Source organism: Indicator indicator, chromosome 2, assembly GCF_027791375.1.
Source record: "Indicator indicator isolate 239-I01 chromosome 2, UM_Iind_1.1, whole genome shotgun sequence".
Classification (NCBI taxonomy): Eukaryota; Metazoa; Chordata; class Aves; order Piciformes; family Indicatoridae; genus Indicator; species Indicator indicator.
In genome coordinates this window covers 19,836,450-19,860,445 of record NC_072011.1, presented here as the reverse complement: position 1 = coordinate 19,860,445, position 23,996 = coordinate 19,836,450, and the positions used below count along the sequence as shown (strand labels likewise).

General features: G+C 38.0%; 1 protein-coding gene across 1 annotated transcript in view; it reads right to left on the bottom strand.

The window, feature by feature from the left end:
• Positions 1–23,996, bottom strand: part of SYNE1 (spectrin repeat containing nuclear envelope protein 1) — a 295,201-nt gene that overhangs the window by 141,187 nt on the left and 130,018 nt on the right. The window contains exons 52-66 of the mRNA XM_054395242.1: positions 23,412–23,721; positions 20,942–21,106; positions 19,222–19,578; positions 15,326–15,462; positions 14,215–14,392; positions 12,435–12,617; positions 10,796–10,939; positions 10,309–10,464; positions 8,636–8,800; positions 6,944–7,116; positions 6,006–6,159; positions 5,685–5,828; positions 2,469–2,633; positions 1,404–1,721; positions 645–800 (exon numbers count right to left, since the gene is read on the bottom strand). Of these exons, the coding sequence (XP_054251217.1) occupies positions 645–800; positions 1,404–1,721; positions 2,469–2,633; positions 5,685–5,828; positions 6,006–6,159; positions 6,944–7,116; positions 8,636–8,800; positions 10,309–10,464; positions 10,796–10,939; positions 12,435–12,617; positions 14,215–14,392; positions 15,326–15,462; positions 19,222–19,578; positions 20,942–21,106; positions 23,412–23,721 (2,905 nt within the window). The remainder of the gene's footprint in view (positions 1–644; positions 801–1,403; positions 1,722–2,468; positions 2,634–5,684; positions 5,829–6,005; positions 6,160–6,943; positions 7,117–8,635; positions 8,801–10,308; positions 10,465–10,795; positions 10,940–12,434; positions 12,618–14,214; positions 14,393–15,325; positions 15,463–19,221; positions 19,579–20,941; positions 21,107–23,411; positions 23,722–23,996) is intronic.

Here is a 23,996-nt window from a genome sequence, read left to right as displayed (position 1 = left end):
TAAGAACCACCTAGATTTTTATCAGTGCTACTGGCTAAAGACAGCAATAGATTGTTATTTATTAATAAACCCTGATATTCTAGGATAAAACACGTAGGTTTTGAGTTCTTTCAGACCAAGTGTGTAATTATCACTGGTCTTATCGGAGTGTACCTATAGCAATTGGTAGAGTTAAAACTAAACACTGAAAAACGTGCTTACATTTTGAAATTTGAATTGTGACTTGTGATTACGGTACTATGAAACACTTAATACTAAAAGTGGCCTGAAGGCTATATCTTGTCAATTCAAATTTTCCCTTTATCCATGAGTGTCAGCGGTAACATGAAAACATTTCTCTAAAGATTGTTTAGCATTCAAAACACACTCAGTTCTGAATTTGTCTCTTCCAACTGCTAAAAAAGGCAGTAACATCTCATTAACACTGAAGATTTTTGAACAGGCATCATCCCAATTACTGTTCTCTAATGAAATCTACTTGTATGTGTGTGTTTATGTATGAACACATATGAACATATATGTGGATATTATTGAATTGTCAGTAATGAATGAACTCTAATAAAGTCTAATTAAGAAAATCTGTTTATGTTTGCTTCTTAACTGACAATTTATGATGTTAGAATAAATTAATTTTCATTTCTTACCAGGACATGAAGAAGTAGTGTTTGGTAACGAGATGTAAGCTGTGTAGCCTGGCTTCCCATTCTACTTGCAGTGAGACTTTCCTCTAGTATTTGCTGAGCCAATACCCCAACTTCCTCTACATCATCCTTGTAGATTGTAATTTCTTTATGCCACTTCTATGACAAAGACATTTTTCAGTTTTCATGACTAATTAAAACATCTTAAACACAATAATTTATTTGCAACTAAGTCAGAAAATCATTGAAAACAAACCCAACTATACAGTTGTAACTGTGACAAATATGCTGGATGTTGTATCATATAATACAGACTGCATTTAACTATAGTAAATGTAATACTTCAAACCTTCAGCAAATAATAACAGAAATTGAACTGGGACTTGCTACAGAATTTGCCCAAGGTGACTGTGAATTTTAAAGGTGACTAAATTGTAATTTTGAATCTCTTCAAATCTGGTTCCCATGTTTATTCAGAGCCATGTCTTCTTGCAGTGACTAGAGAATTACTAGATGAACACAGCAAAAACACCAGATACTTGGTCACATTTTACTCATCACCACTTTTCCACTTCAGAGCATATGAATTCCAGATCCCCCTATAAGATTTTAACATTGCTATAGCTCTTGGATTCATCATTCTAGGCACCAACTCAGTAGAAACTGCAATGTTTCCTGTCATTATCACAGTGAAACCAGGAACTGATGTGGAAATATTACATGGTATTTTGTTTAAGGAATGCCTTAACCATATTTTTTTACCTTCATTTGTTGAAGCTGCAACTCCTTTGTTGCTCTACCAGACTTCCTCCCAGTCCTGATAGCAACTTTCTCCTCTAGGTCTGTTAGCCAGTCATTAACCTTCTGAATTTTTTTCTCCATTAACCTCAGCCTGCTCACAGTGGCATTTAATTGGCTTCTTGCATCAGAAAGCCTGTGTTGATAAACTTGCCAATCCTGCCGTAAGGATTCCAAAGCTCGGTCTTCTACCTGGGGAATGCCCCAGGGAATCACCTCCTCTCTGGCATGGACAGCAGCATTCAATAAAGCCTGTCCTTCTGCACAGTGGACCTGCAGCTCCTGTAAAGGCAGAGTTATGGATACATACCCCACATCAACAGCTTTCATTTGCACAGTTGCCTCATATTATCTAGATACTCCCTTTAGTTATCTAAGGTTGAACACACATTGCCCTATCTCTTCTAACACCTATGATGGCATGCTAGCTCACAAAGCAAACCGAGTATCACTGAGAAGTGAATTTGAGAAAATTACTGACAAAGCACATATTAAATTCTTTCCCCTTTTGCTAAGTTTATCACCAGTTCTGAAACCTTAGCAACAACAGATAATTAAATCAGCTTAAAATCAAACTGAGAAATGACGGAAGTGCCATAGGTTCAGTCTTCACTGTCACTTAAGTGTTTCAGTAATAGTCTTCACACTTCACCATGAGAGCTAGCCTGCATGACTAGAACAGTCTGAAAGTAGATACATCTGCTCTGTAAGCAGAAAAGCCACTGAAAAGAATGCTTTTGATATTTTATGAAATGCAGGGAAAAGAAGAAGCAGGCCAATATCTAAAATAAATTCAGTACTTGCAAGAACACCTAACATTTCTTTCCGGAAATGAGTGACAATGTTTCTACTGACTTTACTGGAACCACTTTTGAAAAGCAAAGGGATTATATATAAAATGCGACTCCAAGCTGTTGTCAAGATGAAAACGAGATACAGATTTTTGTCTGATAATTAATATTATTCAGTTATTTTTACAAGTAGCTTTTCAAATTCCTTTTCTTACTTAGGGCGTCACACATTAGGTACCTGTAAGTCTCGGAGTGTTGCCTCCTGTTTCTGGGCATCACCATCAAGATGTGATAAACAGTCAAGTTTTTCATGTTCTTTCTCCAGCCATACTTCAAAGGCCTTCAGATTTCTTTGGTACTCTTCATGTAAGTTAAGCAGTCCTTCAGCTTTTGCTACTGCCTCCTGATTGTTAAAATATGTGATATATGTATATATAATATATCTTAGTGTATCATCAAACCAAGAAAACATAAAACCTGGACTTCCATCAAGGGAAAAACTTTGATGCTGAGATTTCCTGTATTTCAAGAGTACTTTGATTCTCAGGATGGTTTAATGAATTACAAGGAAAGAAGGTACATACGTGAAGATACAGACAATTATCCTAAAGGATTCTTTGTGAAAATTTGTGACTTCTGAGATCTGAAGTTTTGATCAGAAATCACACCTTGTTGTCTAATAACAAAAGACCTTCTTAACTTTAATACCAATTTAAATAAACTTTAGCAATGTTATTAATAATAGCATGAGCTCAGAAATCATGTTTTTTTCTTCACATTAATTTTTTTTTTTGGCCAATGGAATAATAATTTTCTATTAAGAGTACCTGGTATTTTTAGGTTTGAAGACTTCCCAAGCCCATTGCAGGCAGATCCTACAGAGCACAGAGAACAGACAGCAAGTCTTTTGGGTATGTGGGTGAGCAAGTTACAATAATTTCACAACCCAGCACTAAAATATTACTATATTTGGTGTACAGCAGGAAAGGTGTCATATAGTAGCACAAAACTAGTCCAAGTGCAAGAAAAGTATTCTATATGTATTTCACATCCTCTGACAAATGATGAGAATAGGGACTCAAGTTCAGATAGCAGCTGGCTACATAAGAAGAAAAACATTTTCATAAACAGCAGCCATGAGTGTACTGTCTGCATTACCTATTTTTAACAGGTCTGTGTAGTGGAAGGAAGGAAGAAGAGTGTTATCAGTCTTTTACAAGGTCAGTGTCATGGAAGGGCCAAATGAGCCCAGCACAAAACCCAGACAGACCCTGACGTGTCTCGACATGGCGCCCCTCTCCACCTTCCTTCCTGCAAAAAGTCGGGGTAACACAGGAAAAGGAACAAAGGGGACAGGACCATGTGTGTCTGGTAAACAAGTTTGTTTCTGGGGTAAGAGCAGGTGTACTGGGTACTACTACTCCCTGACCAGGCTTATGTTTCTGCCTTTTATGGCCACAGCCTGGCAGAACCCCTTTTCAATGGGTAACTATGTGCTGGCTTCAGTTGCCCTATTGGCCCAATTGAATCTCAGGCCATATATATATACAGCCTGATTTCTAGTCGCCTGGAATTTTGCTGTGCCTCAGTTTACCCAGGACAAAGCAAATGCCTGTTGCAAAGAATGAGTCAAAAACAACCTGCTGCTCGCTGAAGCCAAACCAGCTCCGAGTCTGCGCAACCTTTCTTGCCTGCAACCTGCCGTGCCAGCGCCACACGAGAGAGTCCCAAAGCCTCAACACAAAGCTAATACACAGCAGCAGCACTCCCCGCTTGGGTGGAATCAGCTGCGAGTAATTAATTCATTGCCTCCTTGGCTTAACAGTTCTTGTGGAATCTCCCCAACCCCATATGGTCGAGTGCCATTTCACTCGCGGGGATTCTCTCTTTCTGATGTTCTTACCGGTTTGCATAGAATTGTTAAAATTGTTATAGTTGCCTAAATACTGTACATTCCCATTGTAAGTATATATATTCTAACTGTACATCGAACCTATTTAATATGTTTTTGGCAATTTTTCATATTAATAAAATGTTATTAATATTTTTATTAATATTTGCCAATATCTTTTGTAAATTAAACCACATTTTCCTTAGCACTCAGTCCAAGTCTGGGAGAGGGAAAAGAGAGAAAGACGAGTTCTCTTGTCTCTTGGCAGTGGCTACAAGGAATTACAGGCCTTGGTCTGCTCAGACTTGAGCTACAAATCTTTGGAGAAGCTTGTCAGGTTTCCTATTTGGCCAGATTATTAAAGGATTTGATCATTCCTTACTTCTCAGCTATTTGCTTTGAACTTTGAATTTCTTTCTAAGAGTTGAACATGCTCTTGACAGTTAACATCATGAACACAGTTGGGAGTGGGGAAGACCAAAGTCATCTGGGGTATTAGGTGGAAAAGAAAGAAGGGATGCTTCTTTATGCATGAGAGAAGAGGTACAGAGTTCTTGCCTTTGTGAACTATCAGCCATTTCTCACTGTTCCCATGCTGTTGCTCAAAATGAGAAAATACAAGAGGTCTGCATAGCCTTAGGGAAGAAAAAAGGTCAAAGTAAAGGAGCCTCAGAATACCAGGTACTCACTAGCACTTACCAGGACTTACTCATCTCTCTGGCAAACATGAATGAGTTTATTCACAGAAAGCCCAAAGAAAGGGAGTGTACTGCATTCTTTGCAGCTGTGGAAGAGAGTGAATCACTTGTATTGTAGAGGAAATGAATTGTGGTCCTTTCAAAAGGACAAAGACCTCAAAATTCACTACACTGTTGTCATTAAGAAAATTTGCCTGTCCGAGTGTATATTAGGCTTTATTTAATTATCACAAAAGAATTTGGGTTAACTGGAGATAATCACCTAGCTTTAAATGAATCATCAATTCTTTTATTATTTCTTCTTTAGTTTATATCTGACACTAAAACCCAAATTGATCTTTATTTCTCAATGTTCTAAGTTTTTCCACAGCTATGATACTACCACTTATCAGTAAATGTAGTACTTAACCATGCTGACCCTTTTGACATTTGAGTCAGTTTACTTGCTAATAAGGTTTGTGGTTCAACAATAACTTTCTGCAGTTGTCAATCATTTGTGAATTAACCAACTGACAACTGATTGCATTTGCTGCAAAACATACATTTATGAATATCACAGATTCTGAAATGCTTCCAGCTTTTCAGACACAATAGGTAAAATTGTATCTGCAGAGAAGCCAGTGAGATTTTTGTCATGGAATTCTTCATTACCTTTTCAGATTTAGATTTTTAGAACATTTATGAAAGGATCAGTGGTACAGGAAAACAGATTAATAAATCATGGTAATGATTTTCTATTACAATAGTTGACAGATGACCCCAAATTTTAATCATTTAGCTGTAAACTAAATAATCAATGAAAAGACTTTCTCTTACTCCTTGTTGGCAACAAAACAAAAGGGATTGCTATCAAGAAAAACTGTACCCTTGCTCTGTCTTTGAGAAACTTATACCGCTCCTGAAGGTCCTGGAGTTCAAGCTGAGTGACATAATGCTCAGCCATTCCACTTCCTTTCATTTCAATTGTCTCCAACAGGCTGCTGTGAGTCAACACCTCTTCACTGAGTAGCTACAAAAGAGAAAGATACATTTATGAAGATGCATCGTTAAAATAAGACCACAAACTAACCTTGCAGTTATGCAGCTTTTTTTCCCACCCTCCCCCTCCCCTGTTTTTGGTTGTTTTTTTTTTCCTGCCTGTAAGGTGATATGGGCTTGCTGCTGGTTTGCTGCCAAGCAAACACACCTTTGCTTTGCTGAGGGCAGCTGTTTTTTCCCTCAGTTCAGCATATTGTCTTTCAGGAGCATTAATACTTGTTTCTACTTTATCCATCCAGCTGGAAAACTGACGAACATCATCCTGGTAACTTGTCCATTTGGAGAGAGCTCCTTCCAATTGACTGCAATTAAAAAAATATATATTCATTGTGATAGTGGAGAGTCTCATGCTATTCAAGCACTGAGATATATAATATACAGTTATTTTTTACTATATTTATAAGAATAACATATCACAATCTAAGCAGTACAAGACAGAGATACTGGAATCCAGGAAATTTTAACTAGGAACACTGTTTGACTGATAAAGTTATATTAAGTTTTCCAAACCTGGAATATTAAGGAAGTCTGTCAGGTATGTAGCTAGCTGTTATGTTAAGCTTTAGTAAATAAAATGCAACTGAAAGTGTAAGACCCAGAATCAGAAATTTTCTGTCCCTCTGCATAAATTCAAAAGTTGCTGCTTTCTAATGCTTAATTACCTTTGTTATTTTAAATTGAAATATTTGCAGCCAGTGATGCTCCACCAAAAAGGCTGTATTTTTTCCCCCCTGTATTTTGGGTTCTATCACTCTGAGCATCACTACTGGACATTGTGATGACAGCACCTTCTCTGAAATGCTAGCAAATGGAAAAACAGGCAGGATCTTGACAAAGTCAGCCATTTATGTCCATGGTAAGCTCTTCTCAATTCTGAGTACAATTCAAGGCATAAAGTTCAACTCAAAGTAAAATTTACAATAAATTTATGAACATGGAATCCTTTTTCTGCTTTAAATAAAGGCACATGCAATCATTTTATACAAATTTAAATCATATAGCAATAAAACTCAGCAAATTAACTTTCCAAAAATTTTGACAGTGCTTTACTGCTAAACAGTGTTCTGAACCTCATACCCTTTTTACCTCTTGCACTGGATACAAGCAGACAGAAGAGAAGCCCAGCTGTCCTTCAGGGTTTGCAACTGTCGTTCAACCACTGGTACTCCCTCCAGAGAAGTATTTTGCAGAACAGATTCTCCTCTTGTCAGAACAATTTTCATTTCAATTTCTTTTTCTTGTTTCACTGCTAGCAGTCTCTAAAAAGTGAGCAGATGTTATTTTCCTTTTATCATTAACTGGGCATGAATATGCTAACTGACTCTACTATAAAATGTACTGATCAAATGTAGCAGCTTGCAGAGTCAATTGGAAGAGGGACAGTGTGGTTCACAGCTTGGCTTCACATGAAAAAGTGCCTTTGAAAGAGTAGGTTTAAGCCATTAAAAAAAAAAAAAAACAACTTAGTTGACAGGGAAGTTTTCATGGAATCTACACAGGTACTTACAGTGTACCAAGGATGTACTTTCAGGTGGAACAGCTGACATTCAAAGGTAATGACACTTAGATGGAAAACAGAAGAATTCATTCATAAAGAAAATGAGATATGACAAAGCTCTTGTACAGGACTGAAATACAGTCCCACAACTCTAGAATCTATTGGAAACACAAAAGTACCAACATATAAACTCATTAGACTATCAGCAATATCAGCTTAGAAGCTTCAGCTCCTAGAGCTGCACAGGTGCAAACTAACAGCTTCTATCCCCATGCAAAGTCATGGAAAGCCCAAAAGCACCAAGCCTGAGAGACTTGGAGAACAAATGGCAAAACATAATCTTTGAATTTTGCTACAAATTTTTGATTTTTGATGTTTTGAGGACTTGTCCATGGCTCAAAATCTTGAGACCTCAATAACATGAAAAGTATAGTTTTCTGAGTACTGTTCTTCAACACCTTTGGTGTAATATAACAACAGATGCTATTTATTTAACTGTAGTCAAAGTTTTAAATCAATTATAGGAAAATCTCTTCTGAATCATCCATGTTACCTGCAAGATCTAGGCAATAATACATTAAAGTAACAAAGTGAATATCCTACTTCTTCCATTTAACTTTCAGCAGCCACACATCTTATGAGGAGTGGCTGAGGGAGCTAGGATATTTTTGTCTGGAGGAGACTCAGATGACGCCTCATTGCTCTCTACACCTACCTGAAAGGAGGCTGTAGTGAGGTGGGGGTCAGCCTCTTCTCCATAGAGTCCGGTGATACAACAAGAAGAAAGGGACTGAAATTGTGCCAGGGAAGGTTTAAATTGGGTATTAGGAAAAATTTCTTTCCTGACAGGAAAGAGTGTTCAGGTGTTGGAATAGGTTGCCCAGGGAGGTTGTGGAGTCACTGTCCGTAGATGTGTTCAAGAAATGTGTGGATGTGGCACTTCAGGACATGCTTTAATGGCCATGGTGGTCTTAGGTTGACGGCTAGTCTCAATAAGCTTAGAAGAACAATTCCATGATTCTATGATCTTTTGAGTTTTCCAAGAATTTGCATATATGCAGCTGTCCAAGTAATAAAGGTTCCTATATCCTTCATAGAGAAAGCTTCTAGTAATGAACTCTTTCATCTATAAAGAGTTATTTTTCTTTAAGTTGAAAATCAAGTGTCTGAACAACAACAGTCATTACACTAATACGCAACAACTAATGTAAAGTCTCCTACATTCCCATTCTTCTTACAGGTCTAAAACCAGCAGGTTTTGGAGTCTGTTGTTTCCATACCTCTAGCTTTAACATCCGGCTGTCCAGGACACTCTTGTCTGCAGTGGGATGACAGTAGCAATCCAGCATGTGAACTGCATCAGCCACCCAGTCCTGGAGGTCCTTGACACTGTGTGAGAACTGCTGGTGCTCCGCTACGACCCTATCCATTCTGGAAACTTTTTCCTGCAATTCATACAGCAATTAGCAATAGCAGCTCTTCAAAGGATTGCTTATTCCCCATACCTAATTTATGGACTTATTGGAGTAAGTTTCACAAACTATAATCAGCAATTCTCTTCATAAATTGATAACTATAAGCACACCTAATTTAGCACAGAATGAGTTTTGTAAACACAAACACACACAAAAAAGTTGTTCAAACAATGTACAAACGAAAATTTCAAAAATGTCTTTTGTTTTATTTTCTAAATGTAAGGCTTCATCTATCTCCTTTCATTCAAAGCAGGTGAGACTTTTCTGATCTCATATTTTCTGAAATATCCAGTAAATCACAATTTAACTCAATTTCAGTGTTGCAGCTGAAGATAATTTGTGAAATCTGCCAATGCACAAGACGGATTTAAGACTGTGAAGCTATACCACTGCAGCATTACTTCGTACCTAGAAGAGAAAGCCCCATATTCCTCAATGACTCCCATTTATATAACCATTTCTCTGAAAAAAAAAAAAAAAAACAACAAAAAACCAACACTCATATGGGTCAAAAATAAATGCTCAAGGTACATTGCTAAAAGGCCTGAGGTGAATGGGAATACAGAGTGGAGCGTATTTCACACAATGACAGAGAACTGAAGTCAAGTCGTTGAAACAGGTTTTGGAATTTACTGAGTGGGATCTTTCTCAAGCATCCACAGCTATCCAAAGAATTTCAGGACTTCTCTCACAAGCTGGATCATATGTATCCTCTGCCTCAGACTCCTCCTTATCTTGACATTTCCTTCTGTCCACATAAGCCAGTTACTAACTACTACATCTTTCCCCTGCTCATTTTGCAGTCATGAGAATTTAATATGGCCAGGTATACAATAATTTTCATCATGTCATACATGTCAACAAACTAGCCATTGCTCAAATACTTTCTGAATTGAATTGTTATCCCATAACACACTTTCTATACCCTTAAGTATTTTCATTACTGCAGTAGGTGTAAGCCTAATTCAATATCAAGCTTCCTTCATAACTAGAACTTTGTGAAAGATCACAATCCTAACACAAAGACCTTTTTACATGTTTACACAATAGAGAGAGTAGAACTGTTAAATGGTGAAGTGTGGCAAGCACGTCTCCACAAAACAGAGTTAGGTTAAACTCTCAGTTCCTAGGCTAATGCTTTAGAGTTTGGCTTATCTCCCCCTGATTCTTCAAAAGCAGTGTAAGAGATTTCTGTCTGTGGGGCTTACTTTTTAATCAAAACACATTAAAAAACCAAAGTAAACCAAAGTAAACAAACAAAAAACCAACAAAAGCCAAACCACTATTTCATTTTGCTTACAATCCATGGAATTATCTGGATCTTACTTCCCACAATTTAAAGCCAGTGTGTGAAAGGCAATATAGCTCAGAAATACCACAGAGCAGACAAGAAAGACAACTGCAGTGTTTCACATTTGTCTCTTTTCCCCACATATATCAAACAAACAGCTTAAAAGCACATACACTGGGTGCATTACCTTTGTCAGATTGCTTAGAGTAAGATATTGAGAAGACAACTGAGACACTCTGCGCATAAAGCTTTTGCTGACAGATTGCTCTTCCCACAGCTGCTGAGCTTTCTCTTTTAGCCTGTTGAGCTGATGCTCGTGGCAGCTTATTTCCTCAAGGACAGACTGTAAAGCACAAGCACATAAATATTAAGAGTGGGTGAAAGAAGCAGGAAATAGAGAAGCTTGAAGGTCCCACGAAAAACAGAAGTGACGTATGGCAAGCTTGCTGAGAAAGGCACACCATACAGCTACAGAAACAAAGCAGCTTGTCATAAGAAATGTGGAGATGCAAAACTTGCTGTAACAGGATCATCAACAGCAATTCTTGAAATCAGTTCCCCTCTTATTTAACGATCAGAATGCTAGAATGATCAAGCTTTTGTAAAGAATCCATGAGGCCACAAGGATGGGGCAGTTAAGGCCACCTATGTTTAGAAGGCTTATAAGAAATCACCTGCAACTTTTGCTGTTCTCTTCTCTTGGAAGGAAGATCATGTAGCCGACTGCTACTTCCTTGTACCATCTTCTCAGTTGCAGTCAGCCACTCCTGCAGAGGCTCAGCAGTTGCTTCGAAGTCCTTCATCTGGATCTTTAAGTTCTAGGAAGATATGCACAATTCTGTCAGCAGTCCCACTGCACTGGGATAAATTAATGAAAAACACAGATCATGCACACCGAAAGGATATACAGTTGCAGCCAAATACTACACAGCTCTTCAAACACATTACATCAGCTCTGCTTCTTCCCATCCTACAGACACTGTACAAAAAATTATCTGAGAGAGCACCTTAAAATACAGGGAACAATGTAGGACCGGTCTACACAGTTGAGGGGAGACTGAAGCAAATGCCCTCTGAACTGAAAGCTTTACAGATCTTATGAGCTTTGACTCAATGTAAGTCTAACTCAAACAGCTAAGGCGACTAGAGAAAAGCTAATATGAGATACAAGTTACCTAAAATATGACTGTAGTCACTGACCAATGCTGCCAATATTACAGGTGATGTATGACTAAATTTGATCCAATGCAGAGGATTCATTTCTGATTATATAGCTTTCTACTGTAAAATTTTGGTTGTAAGAACATATGCATAAAGACATATGTAGGCATTCCTTCAGTACCTGCATATTGTTGTTGCAGGGTTATTCTGCTTGTTTAAAACAAAAGAGCATCTAAAATAATTCACATGGAATAGAAACCTGAACAGTGTAGTTTCTGTGTCCTAGCTATTTTTATCTCCCACACACCCTTTTCTCCCCTTCAACTGATCTAGTTTTCAGTTTAGCTACAGCCTTATCACTTAAATTAAACATCAGGGGGAAAATTAAGCCTATGCAACTGAAAAATGTTTGGCTCAAAAAGATTAACTTCTAGGAACATCCTCTTTCCATGGCAACAGTGAGATGAAGAGAGGCAAGTCCTTGCTACATGAGAATTTTCTTTGAAAGGCTAAGCAGCACTGGTTTGAAAGAGGAACTTCTAGGTACTTGAATTTTCCTATGCTATGCAGGGAATTCCATCTAAATTTTTTTTACCTTAGAAGTGATGACCTTGAAAGAGATTGTTTTTAAGATGTTCGCCTTCTGTGCTCACAGAATTTTTTCTGAACAGAGAAAGCTACTGGGGTTTGTTTAAAAGGTTGCTCAAATAAACTATTACATTTCACTAGGTTGCAACAAGAGAGACAACATTTACCCACTCTACTGGGACTACTGAATCAGCAACAGTGTCAAAAATTTGTGGTATAAGAGTCCTTAAAAAAGAAACTGTGTTTTAGTAATACAATACATTTGATGAGACTCAAGTTAATGAATTTGAGCAAGTGCTGCATTTGTTACCTTTGGTCACTCTGAACAACTCTGAACATCCTTCTGCATGAAACACTCCACTTAAAGTAGAATTGGGTCTTATGAATACATGTAAACAAAAGTAAAATGTAAGCAGAATAATGAGACCTCTTAAAAACAGCTGTTTATAAGTTCTGTCACATACTAAGCACTTAAGAGTTATATATGAAATCTAAACTGTGCTGCTTGAAGCAAAACATAAAGAAGCTAAATTCGTATCTTTCCCCACTGTGATTTTTCAGTACCTCCAATGCAGATTCCTTTTGGTGGAGGGTGGTGAGAAAATTTTTCCAGTCTTCCTTAGCAGTAGCTGATTTGTCCTGGACAATTTTAGCCTTTTCTTTTGGTAAAATGGAGCACAGCAGTTCTCCTTTGGATGCTACCACATTTAGTTTTTGTTGTCCATTCTCACTTTCTGCTAAGAATTCCTAAAAATAGAAATAAAAGAAGCTGATTGATGAACTTTGAGTCCCAGTAAAGTCAGTGGCAAGCTCCCACAATGGTTAATGTGTGTAAGAGTTTATTGTTTCTGCTCATTAACATGCTAACACATCTTTTGAAACATTCTGTTTTAATACTGCTCATATTTATGGGATTTAGGAACACGGTTATTTAATCCAGAAGAGCCCCGTGTCTAAATAATGCGTATATTAAGACTGAGATTACCTGCATGTTCTGGATTTTATGAGAGAATTAGCGATCATTTATTTGGATACTGTACTTCTTTAAATCTCCATGGTACCAAAAGTGGTAACAGTTTCCTTTCAGGGAATCAATATCCTGGCATAGGTAACAGCAGGAGCTGGAGGTGACTCTGAGGCACACACAGGGCTTGTCCACGGGCTGCAGCCGTCCTGGACTTCCAGCAAGAATATATAAGTGTGGGTTGTACACCCTGAGCCATGCATAACTATATAACTTAGCCCTCTGCATCCTTAATTTACCTTCTGTATTTCAAAGATTTTTTTGATTCATGGAAATTTCGCACAATGCCAATGTGCAAGAAGCATCTGGAACAATGCACGTGCAAGAATTATACAGAAATGTATAAAACCAGTCAGATTTTTAAATTTCAATGTCCTAGGATAATATTATAATTATTAAAAGACTTTGTGAGCATTTAGGACTCAGAGGAACTTTGCAGCCCTAAATACCAATACTTTAAACTGTTCATATCCTGGTTATGTTAACACAAATAGTTGCATATCCATTAGGTTACATTCACAATCAGAAGTAACAGGCTTGATACAAAAATGACTAAGTCAGGTTCTGATTCTGTGTTAGATTAGAGGCCTTAGTAGAGAATGCAAAGGGTCTGACAGTTTTAAAATACTTGGTTCAAGATCTAGCTATATGAAAACCAAAGATGTAATTGTCTTGTGACTTAATGCTGTGAAATGCATTAACAGACAGAACATTAACAATAATAAAAAAATAAGTTTATACAGGTTACTAAGACATCTCTAGAAGTCCTAAAGCAGTAACTGCACTTAAAAGAAAAAAAGTTTATTTCATCTAAAAAGCCTACCAGGGACAATACCAAAGTAAGGTATTATACTGTGAAGGGGCTGCAGTGATAAAGGAAAAAATATTCTTACCACTGTTAAGAAAACCCAACCCTTGATAAAACTCTCATTTAATGTCAAAAACTAGTAGTTTTCCCCCAGTATTTCCTCTAAATGTATCCTCATTTTAAATGCCTGATCACACTGCATGTATTTTAACTTTGTTCTTCCACTATTAAAGGCTCTACGTTCATATATAGGAAAAATATTTACATAACTAAGTCCTGATTCTGACACTGTTCTGACTACACACAAACTCCAGACCAAAATTAATATACACAACTTAGATTCAAAAAGGGTCAAAAAAAAAAAAAAAAGGAAGAAGAAGAAAAAGATTTTATTTCACTGCAATTAGTCACTTTCAGTGTGGACTATAATAATATTAACAAAAAATAGCAATTAACCAAACAATTCAATCTCAGCTTTATACTAGACTAGTATTTTACTGCTGTAGAATTACCTGTATTTTCTGCAGACTTGCTGAAGCTTCACTGATATTTTGAGGCACATCAAAGCATTTGGCTGTCATGACTTTTGCATTCACCAGCCACTGCTGGAAATCCCTGAAAGCTGTCCGAAATCTTTGCTGCAAGATCTGCTCTTTGCTCTGACATCCTTTTGAAGCTTGAAGGCAGAGGCTGGGTTTATCACATCAGGGAAGTGGAAGAGAGTGAGAGACAGAGGGAGAGAAGGCAGTCAGGAGTCTGTTAGGTGACAATGCCATTGCTTAGTGCATGAAATACAATGGTGCAGTTAGGTTAACCTATTAGTTAGGTATTCCTCCTACCGAAGTTAAGTACTTAACTGAGGGACTAGGAAAGCAATTTGAAGCTTTCAGTTCCTCAAAAGTGAAGTATATAAATGGGGATATAACTGTCACACATATGACAGGTGTAAGTGTTTCTATAGAGTGATTTGGTGCACCTAAGCATGAATAGTTTCTGCAAGCCCCTTTCTCGCTAAGGACAGGACACAGAACTATAGCAATTACAATTCTGACTTCTGTGGCTCTGTTAAGCTCAGTGTTAGAAGGGCTCAGTCTGGGTCTTCCCACCTTCTTCTGCAGCTACAGAAGCCAAAACGTACAACTCGCTGCAAGAAACAGTCTTATGTCTGAAATATAAGTGCCACACTCTCAAGTAAATCAGCAAGTTAAAGCTAGCTCCTTTGTTTCAAGGAACTAGCAAGTCAAATAAGAGTAAACTGAAGGACAAAATAAATAAGAAGATCCTAAAGAGCTGGTATGGCTTGTTTCTCCTCCAAGTAAGCCATAGTGCTACCCCACAGTTTCTTACAACAATTCCTTCTGTAGTCGGTTAGGTGTGGATATGCATTAGTTTCAGCTGAGTTCAGTGACATAGCCTGGCTTGTAGAAAAAAAAAAAAAAATCTCAAAATTACTGATTTTTTTTTTTTTTACAACACCTATTCACACCAAGATGAAAATATTTGTCCTAATCATCATACACTTCTGTTTCTAATTCTACAATTCTAATTAATTCCCTAATAGCAGCTCGTGCCTTCTTCCCTCCCCCCCAGGATTGGTGAACTATAAACAAGACAAACGTGTACCTGTTATACTCCTTAATCAACCCTGAAACTTTCGATGAATGAGTACTCAAGTCTCTGGTGAATCTACAAAGATCATTTAACTGAGTTTTGATCTCATCTGTCATATATTCAGACTTCACCAGAGCATCCAATGTTTCCTGTGAAAACAAAACAAATAAACAATATTGGCAAGTAGAGCAAAAAAAAAAAAATTGAATCAAAATTTATCAAAATTTAAGTTTAACTTCATTTATGATCTATACACACTCACTTTCAACAGTATTTCAGCAGTCAAACCTACAAAAGTTTAATTGAAATAATGGTCTTCTAAAGACAACATTTCTGGAAGCCTCAACTTTCTTAGCTCAAAATGTTCTCAAAGAACAGTTTAAGATACAAATTTCCCTTTGATAAATGAGCTGTGGTATTTTCAGTCAGCTGTGTGAATACAAAAGTTCCAAGATTAGGGAATAGCAAATGATATGTTTCTATCAATATAATTAGCCTGGTTGCTTAAGTTTAGCATGCTCAATAAAAACTGGTTTGAGCTGTATCCAAAACATTCAATTTATGTACTATGCTTTCAATAGCTTCAATTCTTTCACAGAGGACTTCATAACGTAGAAGTACAGCTGCTCACAGTCCTGTGAGAGTGAATGAGTTACTGTCTGTCATTGCTGCAGTGGAAAGACTCTTGCCTTGGAGACAGCTAAGCCAACAATAGAAAAAATGTTTTTGTTGCCTTAGCTTACGTCACTGAGAGAAGTGTGATAACCACTGCAACAAAACCAGTCCTTGTTGATGTCCACAGCATCCCCACCTCAGAATTCTGCCAGCTACTACAGCATAATGAGCAGTGCAGATTTGGCTCCTCATCTCACTAGAAACTAAATTCTCCAGGCACTCCTCTTAAACAATGAGAGAGAAAAAAACAATCTTCCAGCTAGTTACACTCATCATTCTATAGTGCAGAGAGGCCAGAGTGTTTTCACATACAGATTTGACTAAGTGCCAGTCTGGAAGAAATGTACAATATGAACTTAAGAAAATGATCCTATGAAAACGAAGACAGATTTGAACAAAGACATGAAACTGAGACAAGGAATTTCCCCAAATCATGTTTCTAAATATATTTTTTAAAGGATGATTCAAAATAAACATAGTTTACTGCTTGTAATCATCTATCAGCACAAAACTGAATGCTCAAGAAATGTACAAATTATGTACATGAGAATATATGCAGAAGGTTTTAAAAATATCACAATCCACAACAAGCGTATTTTTCACTGTAAAGTGTCAACTAAGTCTTGCAGAGATCCCTTTATGAAAATCAAAAGTAAAAAGAAACCTTAGCAAGGGTCTAAGAAGATGATCAAGAGACTTAGTAAGAACAGTAAAAGCAGAAAAACCAGGAATTCAGCTCACATATCTGTTCCCTGCAAGCTTGCTTCACATCCCTTTTCGTTAAAAAGTCTACAGAACTGTGATTTTTTTTTTTTTTTAAGACCTACATAATGCATTTGTGATGCTTGGTAGTACCTGAACTGCCAGGAAGAAAAATAAAACTACAAGTATGTTTTGGCAATGAATAACAGAGCTTTAGACCATAATCATAGCTTGATTATATTAACAGCACTGAACTCTATTTGGATTTGTAAAACAGAGGGAAGCCCTGTAATAGTAAGTTTAGAGACAATTTAGTTGTATTATGTGTACCAACTTTCATGTGTTCCTGTGTGTATGAAAAAATATTTTGCTACAGCAGATTTTCAGGACCCTTCTGATTTATATTATTCATGGTCATAGGGACTTGTATCTTCTTTGAGTCACCCATACACTGGGAATCTCTTCAACCTTAATTAAAAGACACTTGAAATAGTCCATCAGTTCATTTCAATGCCATATAAAGTAGCATTTGAATTAAGTAATTGTGTAATAGCAATGATGCTTAGAAAAAAAAATGTAAACTAACTACTTTTTGTTTATCTTACTTTATGTTAAACTACACACAGGGTTTTTCTTGATATTATTAGGAATAACAACACAATGGCTGGTACTTAAACACATGTCACAGATTGTGTAGGACAGGAATCACCATAATGCACTATAACAGCTGTTGGCTGGGGGGTTTGTTTGTTTGTTTTCCTAAAGAAAGTGTGTCCTAAGAGTAGCACAGAGTTAGAATTGCTTGTTGTCAAGAAAATTGTTCAGTTTCAAATAATCAAACTCAGTAGCTACCAGAAGATTACTCTGATAACAAGCAGGCATAACTTATTAACAAACATGGACATGAACTTGCAAAAAGACATTTTTTCCTTACAGAAACACTTGATTGCACTGTTGCAGTCACTTGGATTTAATTTTGAATCTGACAATTACCAAAATAATTCCAAATTCAAGATCTGTTGTTCTTATGGTGCACATACCTAAAGGAAGAGAGCTTGACTATAACACAATAACTGAATGTGCTTGCAAATTTTGAGAATTAGGAAATACATTTTTAACCTGTGGCCTTGGCTTACACGGCAACAGAATCACTATGAGACAATAGAAATGGAAAGCAGCAGTGCTATTTTGCATTTACAATAGGACCTATCCCTTGGGTCCAAAAATGGAAGGATTACTGTCACATTCCCTCTAACTATAAATAAAATTACATAGTAGGGCTGTGAATAGTAGGTCTTGAGATTCTTCTGTATCTTTCTTCCTCATTAGCCAAAGTATACAACTGTCTAATCTAAAGAAAGTGTTAAGTGTTACATAGAGCTACAGAACACACACAATATATATACTATTAATAAATGCAACATCCTTTGAATTTAGTACTTCTCCATTTATTTAAAAAAAAAATGTATGGTAATTGTCACTGTATGTTGATTACATGTCTTCCTTTCCTTTTTAGGAACATACAAGCATGTAAAGATCTTGCCTATGTGTTCCCCCATCCGCACCAATGTAATGTCAGCTTTATTATACCTACAGACACAAACTAGCACTCAAGCAAGGTTCCATAAACCTGTGTCAGGAAATTCTGTGAAAGAGGAAGCCACAGAAGTAACTTGGCACAGGCACTGGAGGAGAGGATTTGCAATGTTGGTTCAAAAAGAAGGTGTTCTGGGTATCTTTTTGATATTTCTTTAGTCAAAGGGTCAGAAACCAGGCCCTACACACTACCATTCCTTTACTGATTTATTGCTACACTGCCCTGAAATGGAAATGCATTGTCTTTTCTCAACATCTGTGATTCACAGCAATCAAGATACATGCATCTTGATTGTCCTGAACGTATGTATTTATATATAACTCTATGTGTGTGATACAACATGTCCACTTTTTTTTTTTTTATTGACAACCTTTTTCTACTTCTCTACATTCTATTGTATTCTACAGGAAAGCACTGGTTCTCAGTGTACGTTCCTTTGAATACTGGACAAGATCTCAACCTACATCATGTGAAGGTTATTTCAAGAAATGAAAAGTATAAGCATAATAAGCTCTTGATAAATTATAAGGAAGAACTGGCTCCGGCTACTGCTTGGCTTGTAGGAAATGCATGACATTTCCCCGGTCAAATACTACTCTGGCTTGAAACAACGAGCAACTTGGGAAAGAAGTTCAGCGCTGGTGTGCTAGCTCCTTCACTTTCTTACGGGCAAGCCTTGTTTTTAACATCCAAGGTCTCGAAAGCATTTGCTAAGCCTTGTACAGCAGAGACCAAAGAAAGAAACATCTGTTAAGACTGCTTGCTACGATTACAGTTACAAAAGACATCGGAAAGTAGAGATTTCATAGAAATACTTTTCCCAAATACATTTTTTTATTTTCTCCTTGATAGCCCCGTTTGGCAGAAATTTTCTGCCTGCAGTAACCGTACATTTACAACCCAAAAGCTGCTAGGAAAAGAGACGTGACCTTACTTTTTCCTTGCGCCAGCTTTCCACGATTTCGGCGTCGGTATGCCGGCTGTCGAGGGGAGCCAGGCTTTGAGACCAGGCAGCCAGCTGCCCGCCGAACCGCTGCACGGCCTCCTCCAGCTGCGCGACCTGCGCTGCGAACTCCTGCTCGGAGAGGGCCATCTGGCTCAGCACATCTCGCAGGCTGCTCTGGCTCCGGAAGACGCTCTCTTCCCACTGCTTCCAGTCCGACCGCAGGGCCTGCATCTCTGCGGCCAGGAGCTGGCACCCGCCGGCAGTCGTGCTGCGTTCCGCGGCGGGGGCCAGCGTCTCCACTCGGCCGAGGCGGCCCGCCCCGATCTGGCGGGACTCTACCAGCTCCTGCAAGGCGACATTGCCACGGTAACCCATAAGCCCGCCCCCGCTGGGAAGGGGGTGAGGGGCGCGCAGGCCCGCGGTAGCGCGCCGCGGGGCGGGGGCAGCGCAGCACAGAGCGGCTGCGGCGCCTCCTCCCCGGCAGCCGGGCTGCCAACCGCGGCCGGAGGAGGGCTGAGAATAAAAGTGCGCGGGTTTTACATTGATTAAACAACGATTCTGAAACTTACACGAGCTTAGGAGAGACAGAACCTCTTTTAGATACTTAAAATGCTGTTTAGGTTGAGAGGCGGAAAACTGTAACTTTGTTGCGATCTTTTACATAAGAAACGCTGGCAGGTAGCTGCTCACAGCCGTTTTAAGAACACAACTATGCTGCTCAGAAAAAGCATTTTACAACCTACTCATGATCTGTGATGTGCCATAATTGGTTGCATATGCCTGTTTCCCCCCGCGAGGTTAATGCCTTCCACAGCATCCTATTTCAATCTCACACACACCATAAGGGAATTTGGGGAGTTCTCACTTTAAGAATATAAATATAATACCAAACACTGCATGCCAGAGTAATGTTATTCATTCTTGTTAGTCTTACCAGCTAGAAACTACTATCTCCTTGCTTCCCCTTTTTATACATGGGGAGTTTGAGCACAAGGGAGACTGAAAACTATATGAGTGTATGTCTGAACTCAGGTATCCTGAATCTTCAGCTAGTAGTCTGTTCACTGACACACTCTTCTGTGTTTAGGACCAGAGTAAGCTGTTGTTAGCATGTATGATTCTATGATTCCATCTGAATGTAACCATCAGGCATGAGCAACCCATGTGGTCTGCTTTAATGCTGCATTCAGGAATATGTACCTCGCTTCAGCACTCATGCCTAGGAACGGATGCCAGGGTAAGGAGAGCACATACAGGGAAGCAAACCACACACTTCTACTACGTTTGGGGAGAACAGTCCTTGCACTGCTTTATGCATCTCCATTACACACAAATCATGAAAGGTTGTTCTGACTTTGATTCAGCTTTCCTTATGGAGAAAGCATACTTGGGAATGAGGACAGTGCAACCTTCATTGCTCAGCTAAGCCACATTTTTCTGTGATGGCACTGGGCTTCCGTGCTTGCAAATTGTTTCCATGTGTGCTGTGACTAACTCAGGTCTGACTGTACTTTTACTGCATGTGTTTAATATGAGAAGAGAGGCAAAAACCCCAGAACACAGCTTAGAATGCTTGCTTCCAGCTCACTGAGATATAATCACCATTTAAATACGGAAAGAGCAAGACAGCATAACTGTTTGGTTCTGGCCTATTTTAGAGCATAGGGTCTGAACTGAAGATGAAATCATGAAAGATAATTTATCTTACATTGATCTTGGTCAGCTTTTTCTGTATGGTGGATGTATCTCCAGATGCATCTGACCAGCGGTGCAGTTCTTCCTTTGCAGAATTAAGCCAGTCTGTGAATTCATGTACAGCATCAAGATATAGCAAATGATCCTTCACAATATCTTCTACTTTCCTCATTTTCTCCTATCATTCAGAAAGGGTTAAAAAAAGGGGGAAAAAAACCATTAAAATGTTTTAATACTGTCCTGGCTTTAAGCATGTAGTGGCACAGAGTGTTGGTCTAACTCTAGAGCATGCGAGTGCTGAATAGAACAGCTTACAGCAGCAGAGCGACATGCTGCAGAAGATTTGGTTTTGGTTGGTCTGGACTGGCATTTTCTGATGGAGCAAAGGTGAAGAAGCCTTCTAAAAATGTATGCAAAAATGTGTTTTAACACATCCTTTAACACAAAGTGTATCATTAATAGGTATCAAAGTTGTAGCGGTGCAAATCTGGCACAGTGATCCAAATACACCCTAGAGAGAGTCTTGCAAACTACCCATGAGTCCTCTCAGGGAGCAGAGTGCTGCCAGAAACACCAAGAATTTGTAAGAACCGAGTATCTATAAGTGCTAAGCAGAATCATAGAGATGTCCCATACAAAGTCCGCAAAGGAAGACTTCTGCTGTCCAAAAGTGCAAAAGATTCTTAAGGGTGGTGAGTCCAATTTTAACCATCAGATCAGATCTTGCAGCCTTGGAAGACAACAACAACTTCATGGCTTATGCTTAGCTTTTTTAGTGTAAACTTAAATGGGGCCACTTTACCTTACAACTAAAGGTGAAATAGTGTGCCAGTCCAGTTTTGCCTTTGATCTGAGTGAGCAGACTTTTGTTGTTACATCCTTGTGAGCTAACACTCATGAAGAGTTATAAAAACTAAACAAAAAAGCTAATCAAGTAGCATTTTAATCCTCTGTGGATACTCTAATCTAGATCCAAGTGTCTTTAAATGAGTTTCAAATTAAACCACTTATCAACTAAACTGCAGTTATTTTTAATTTTAAATAATTCAACAGTCAATTAAAGCTTTTAAAAATAAGTTAGATTAATAAATCTTACTGTTCCCTCTGAAAATAATCATCATAATTTCTCAGGATGCATCAGACCAACCAGGCAATGTATGATTACTAACTAAACAAAGATGTCCTAAAGTAAATCCTCAAAGTTTTTACATCTTGATGCATTTTTTGCCACAACAGGATAAGAAATGTCCACATGCACCTGACTCAAAATAGATAGCTCTGTAATGAAGTAAAAGAGGAAAGGCAACCATGCACCACTGCTCATGTTGCTCACACCAAAATATAGCACTAGCAGAAGGAGAGAGTGAAGGCAAAGTGCATCCTTAGTTGGTTTCTTCTGGTGGCAAAGGCTTCTACCAGTTGTGGTGGCTGTTCTCTCCCAAGGGAAGGACTGTAAAGGTGTTTTTCTCGATTAAGAAATTAAATGTATTGATGGATATTGATTTTAGGAGAACACTGCCATGTTCATTTATGATACTCTTTTTCACACAGTTGTAAAAGCGTTATATTGAGTCAGTAATCTTTTTTATCGCTCCAGGTTTAACTCCACTGAAGGAAACAAAGGATGGAACTGAACTGATTCTCTAGAAATCAGACTGATAGCTTGCTATTTCCAGGAAAAAAAAAAAAAAAGAAAAAGCTTATCATAAGAAGAAAAAAATATTTTATTAGAAGATAATTATAGAATTCATATGCACTAGATTTAATATTTTTCCCAGCAGAGATTTTATTAGATCTTACACTATTTTTTTTACTTTGGTACTTTTTTTGTGTGTGTAGACTATAGATTAACTACCAACAGGCCATCCGAAGATGCAAAAATTTCAAAACTGAGAAGGTGGTGACTGTAACTCAGAGCAGCTCTGGTTGGCAGAGGGTCCCTGTTCTCTTTCCTTAGTAACCAAACAGAATACCTGTATAGCGTGTGCAGTGCTTAGTAGCTTGGGAAAAAAAATTCAAAACAACAAAACCCAAAAAACCACACCAATATATGGGCATGTACCTTTCTGACAATAGGATTTTTCTTTTTGACTAAATTTTCAGCTCAGGGAGACATTTCATTCTTCCCTTTCTAGGTAAAAAAATCACAATACATCTGGGATGTCAGAAATATTGTTATATACATGAAACTAGGAATAAAATTTATGTCCTTCACTTTTCAAAAATCATGATCTTGCCAGGTTCCATTCCCAATACCTTTTTGTGCATTCCAGTGAATTTTAGTAAACTATATTCGACTTTTTTGTTAGAGTTAACCATAACAAAAGGCAAGATTATTCAAACACAGTCAATCTTTTAGTTACCAAAAAAAAAAAAAAAACCCCAACCCCAAAACAAAACACCTAGCATCAAAATTTTAGCTATATTTACAGATGTCTAAGCATTCTACTTACTTGAAACAGAGATCTTTGTCTTCATCTTACCTTGGCTACAGTTGTGATGTCATTAAAATGTGTTTTTAGTTCTTCTTGAGCTGCTTCTCCAAAAGAATCATCTTCTGTTTTTTCATATAATTCCACAGCCTTTTCAGTGAGTTGCTGTAAATCACCAGAGTGATCCTCTATCTCAGAAACAATAGCCTGGAAGTGGTCCAGCTGAGCAAACTTCTCCTTCAGACCAATCTGTGGTTCTAAAGGCTGTTCCACTTTGTGATCCAGTTTGTCTAAGCACTGCTCCAGCTGGTTTTTCTTTTCAAGATATTCATTCCACTGGCTAATGACAGACTCTAGGCAGCTTATGTTAAAAGAAACATATACATTACAGATAAGAACTTCTGAAAAGTCTGGGAAAAAAGAAGTGTGCTTGTACCTTAATTGTTATACTACCTATAGCCATGCATAATATGTTCAGATTATTCTTTTTCCTCCATCTTACTTTAGTTTTCTATGTCAATTTACATCCAAGCTATTCTAGAATTTCTGTGTTCTTTGGGCTGCTGCCTATAACCTGATACAGCTGCTTCCCTATTACAGATTTCATGAGCAATCTATCTCAGACTATTGAAAAGC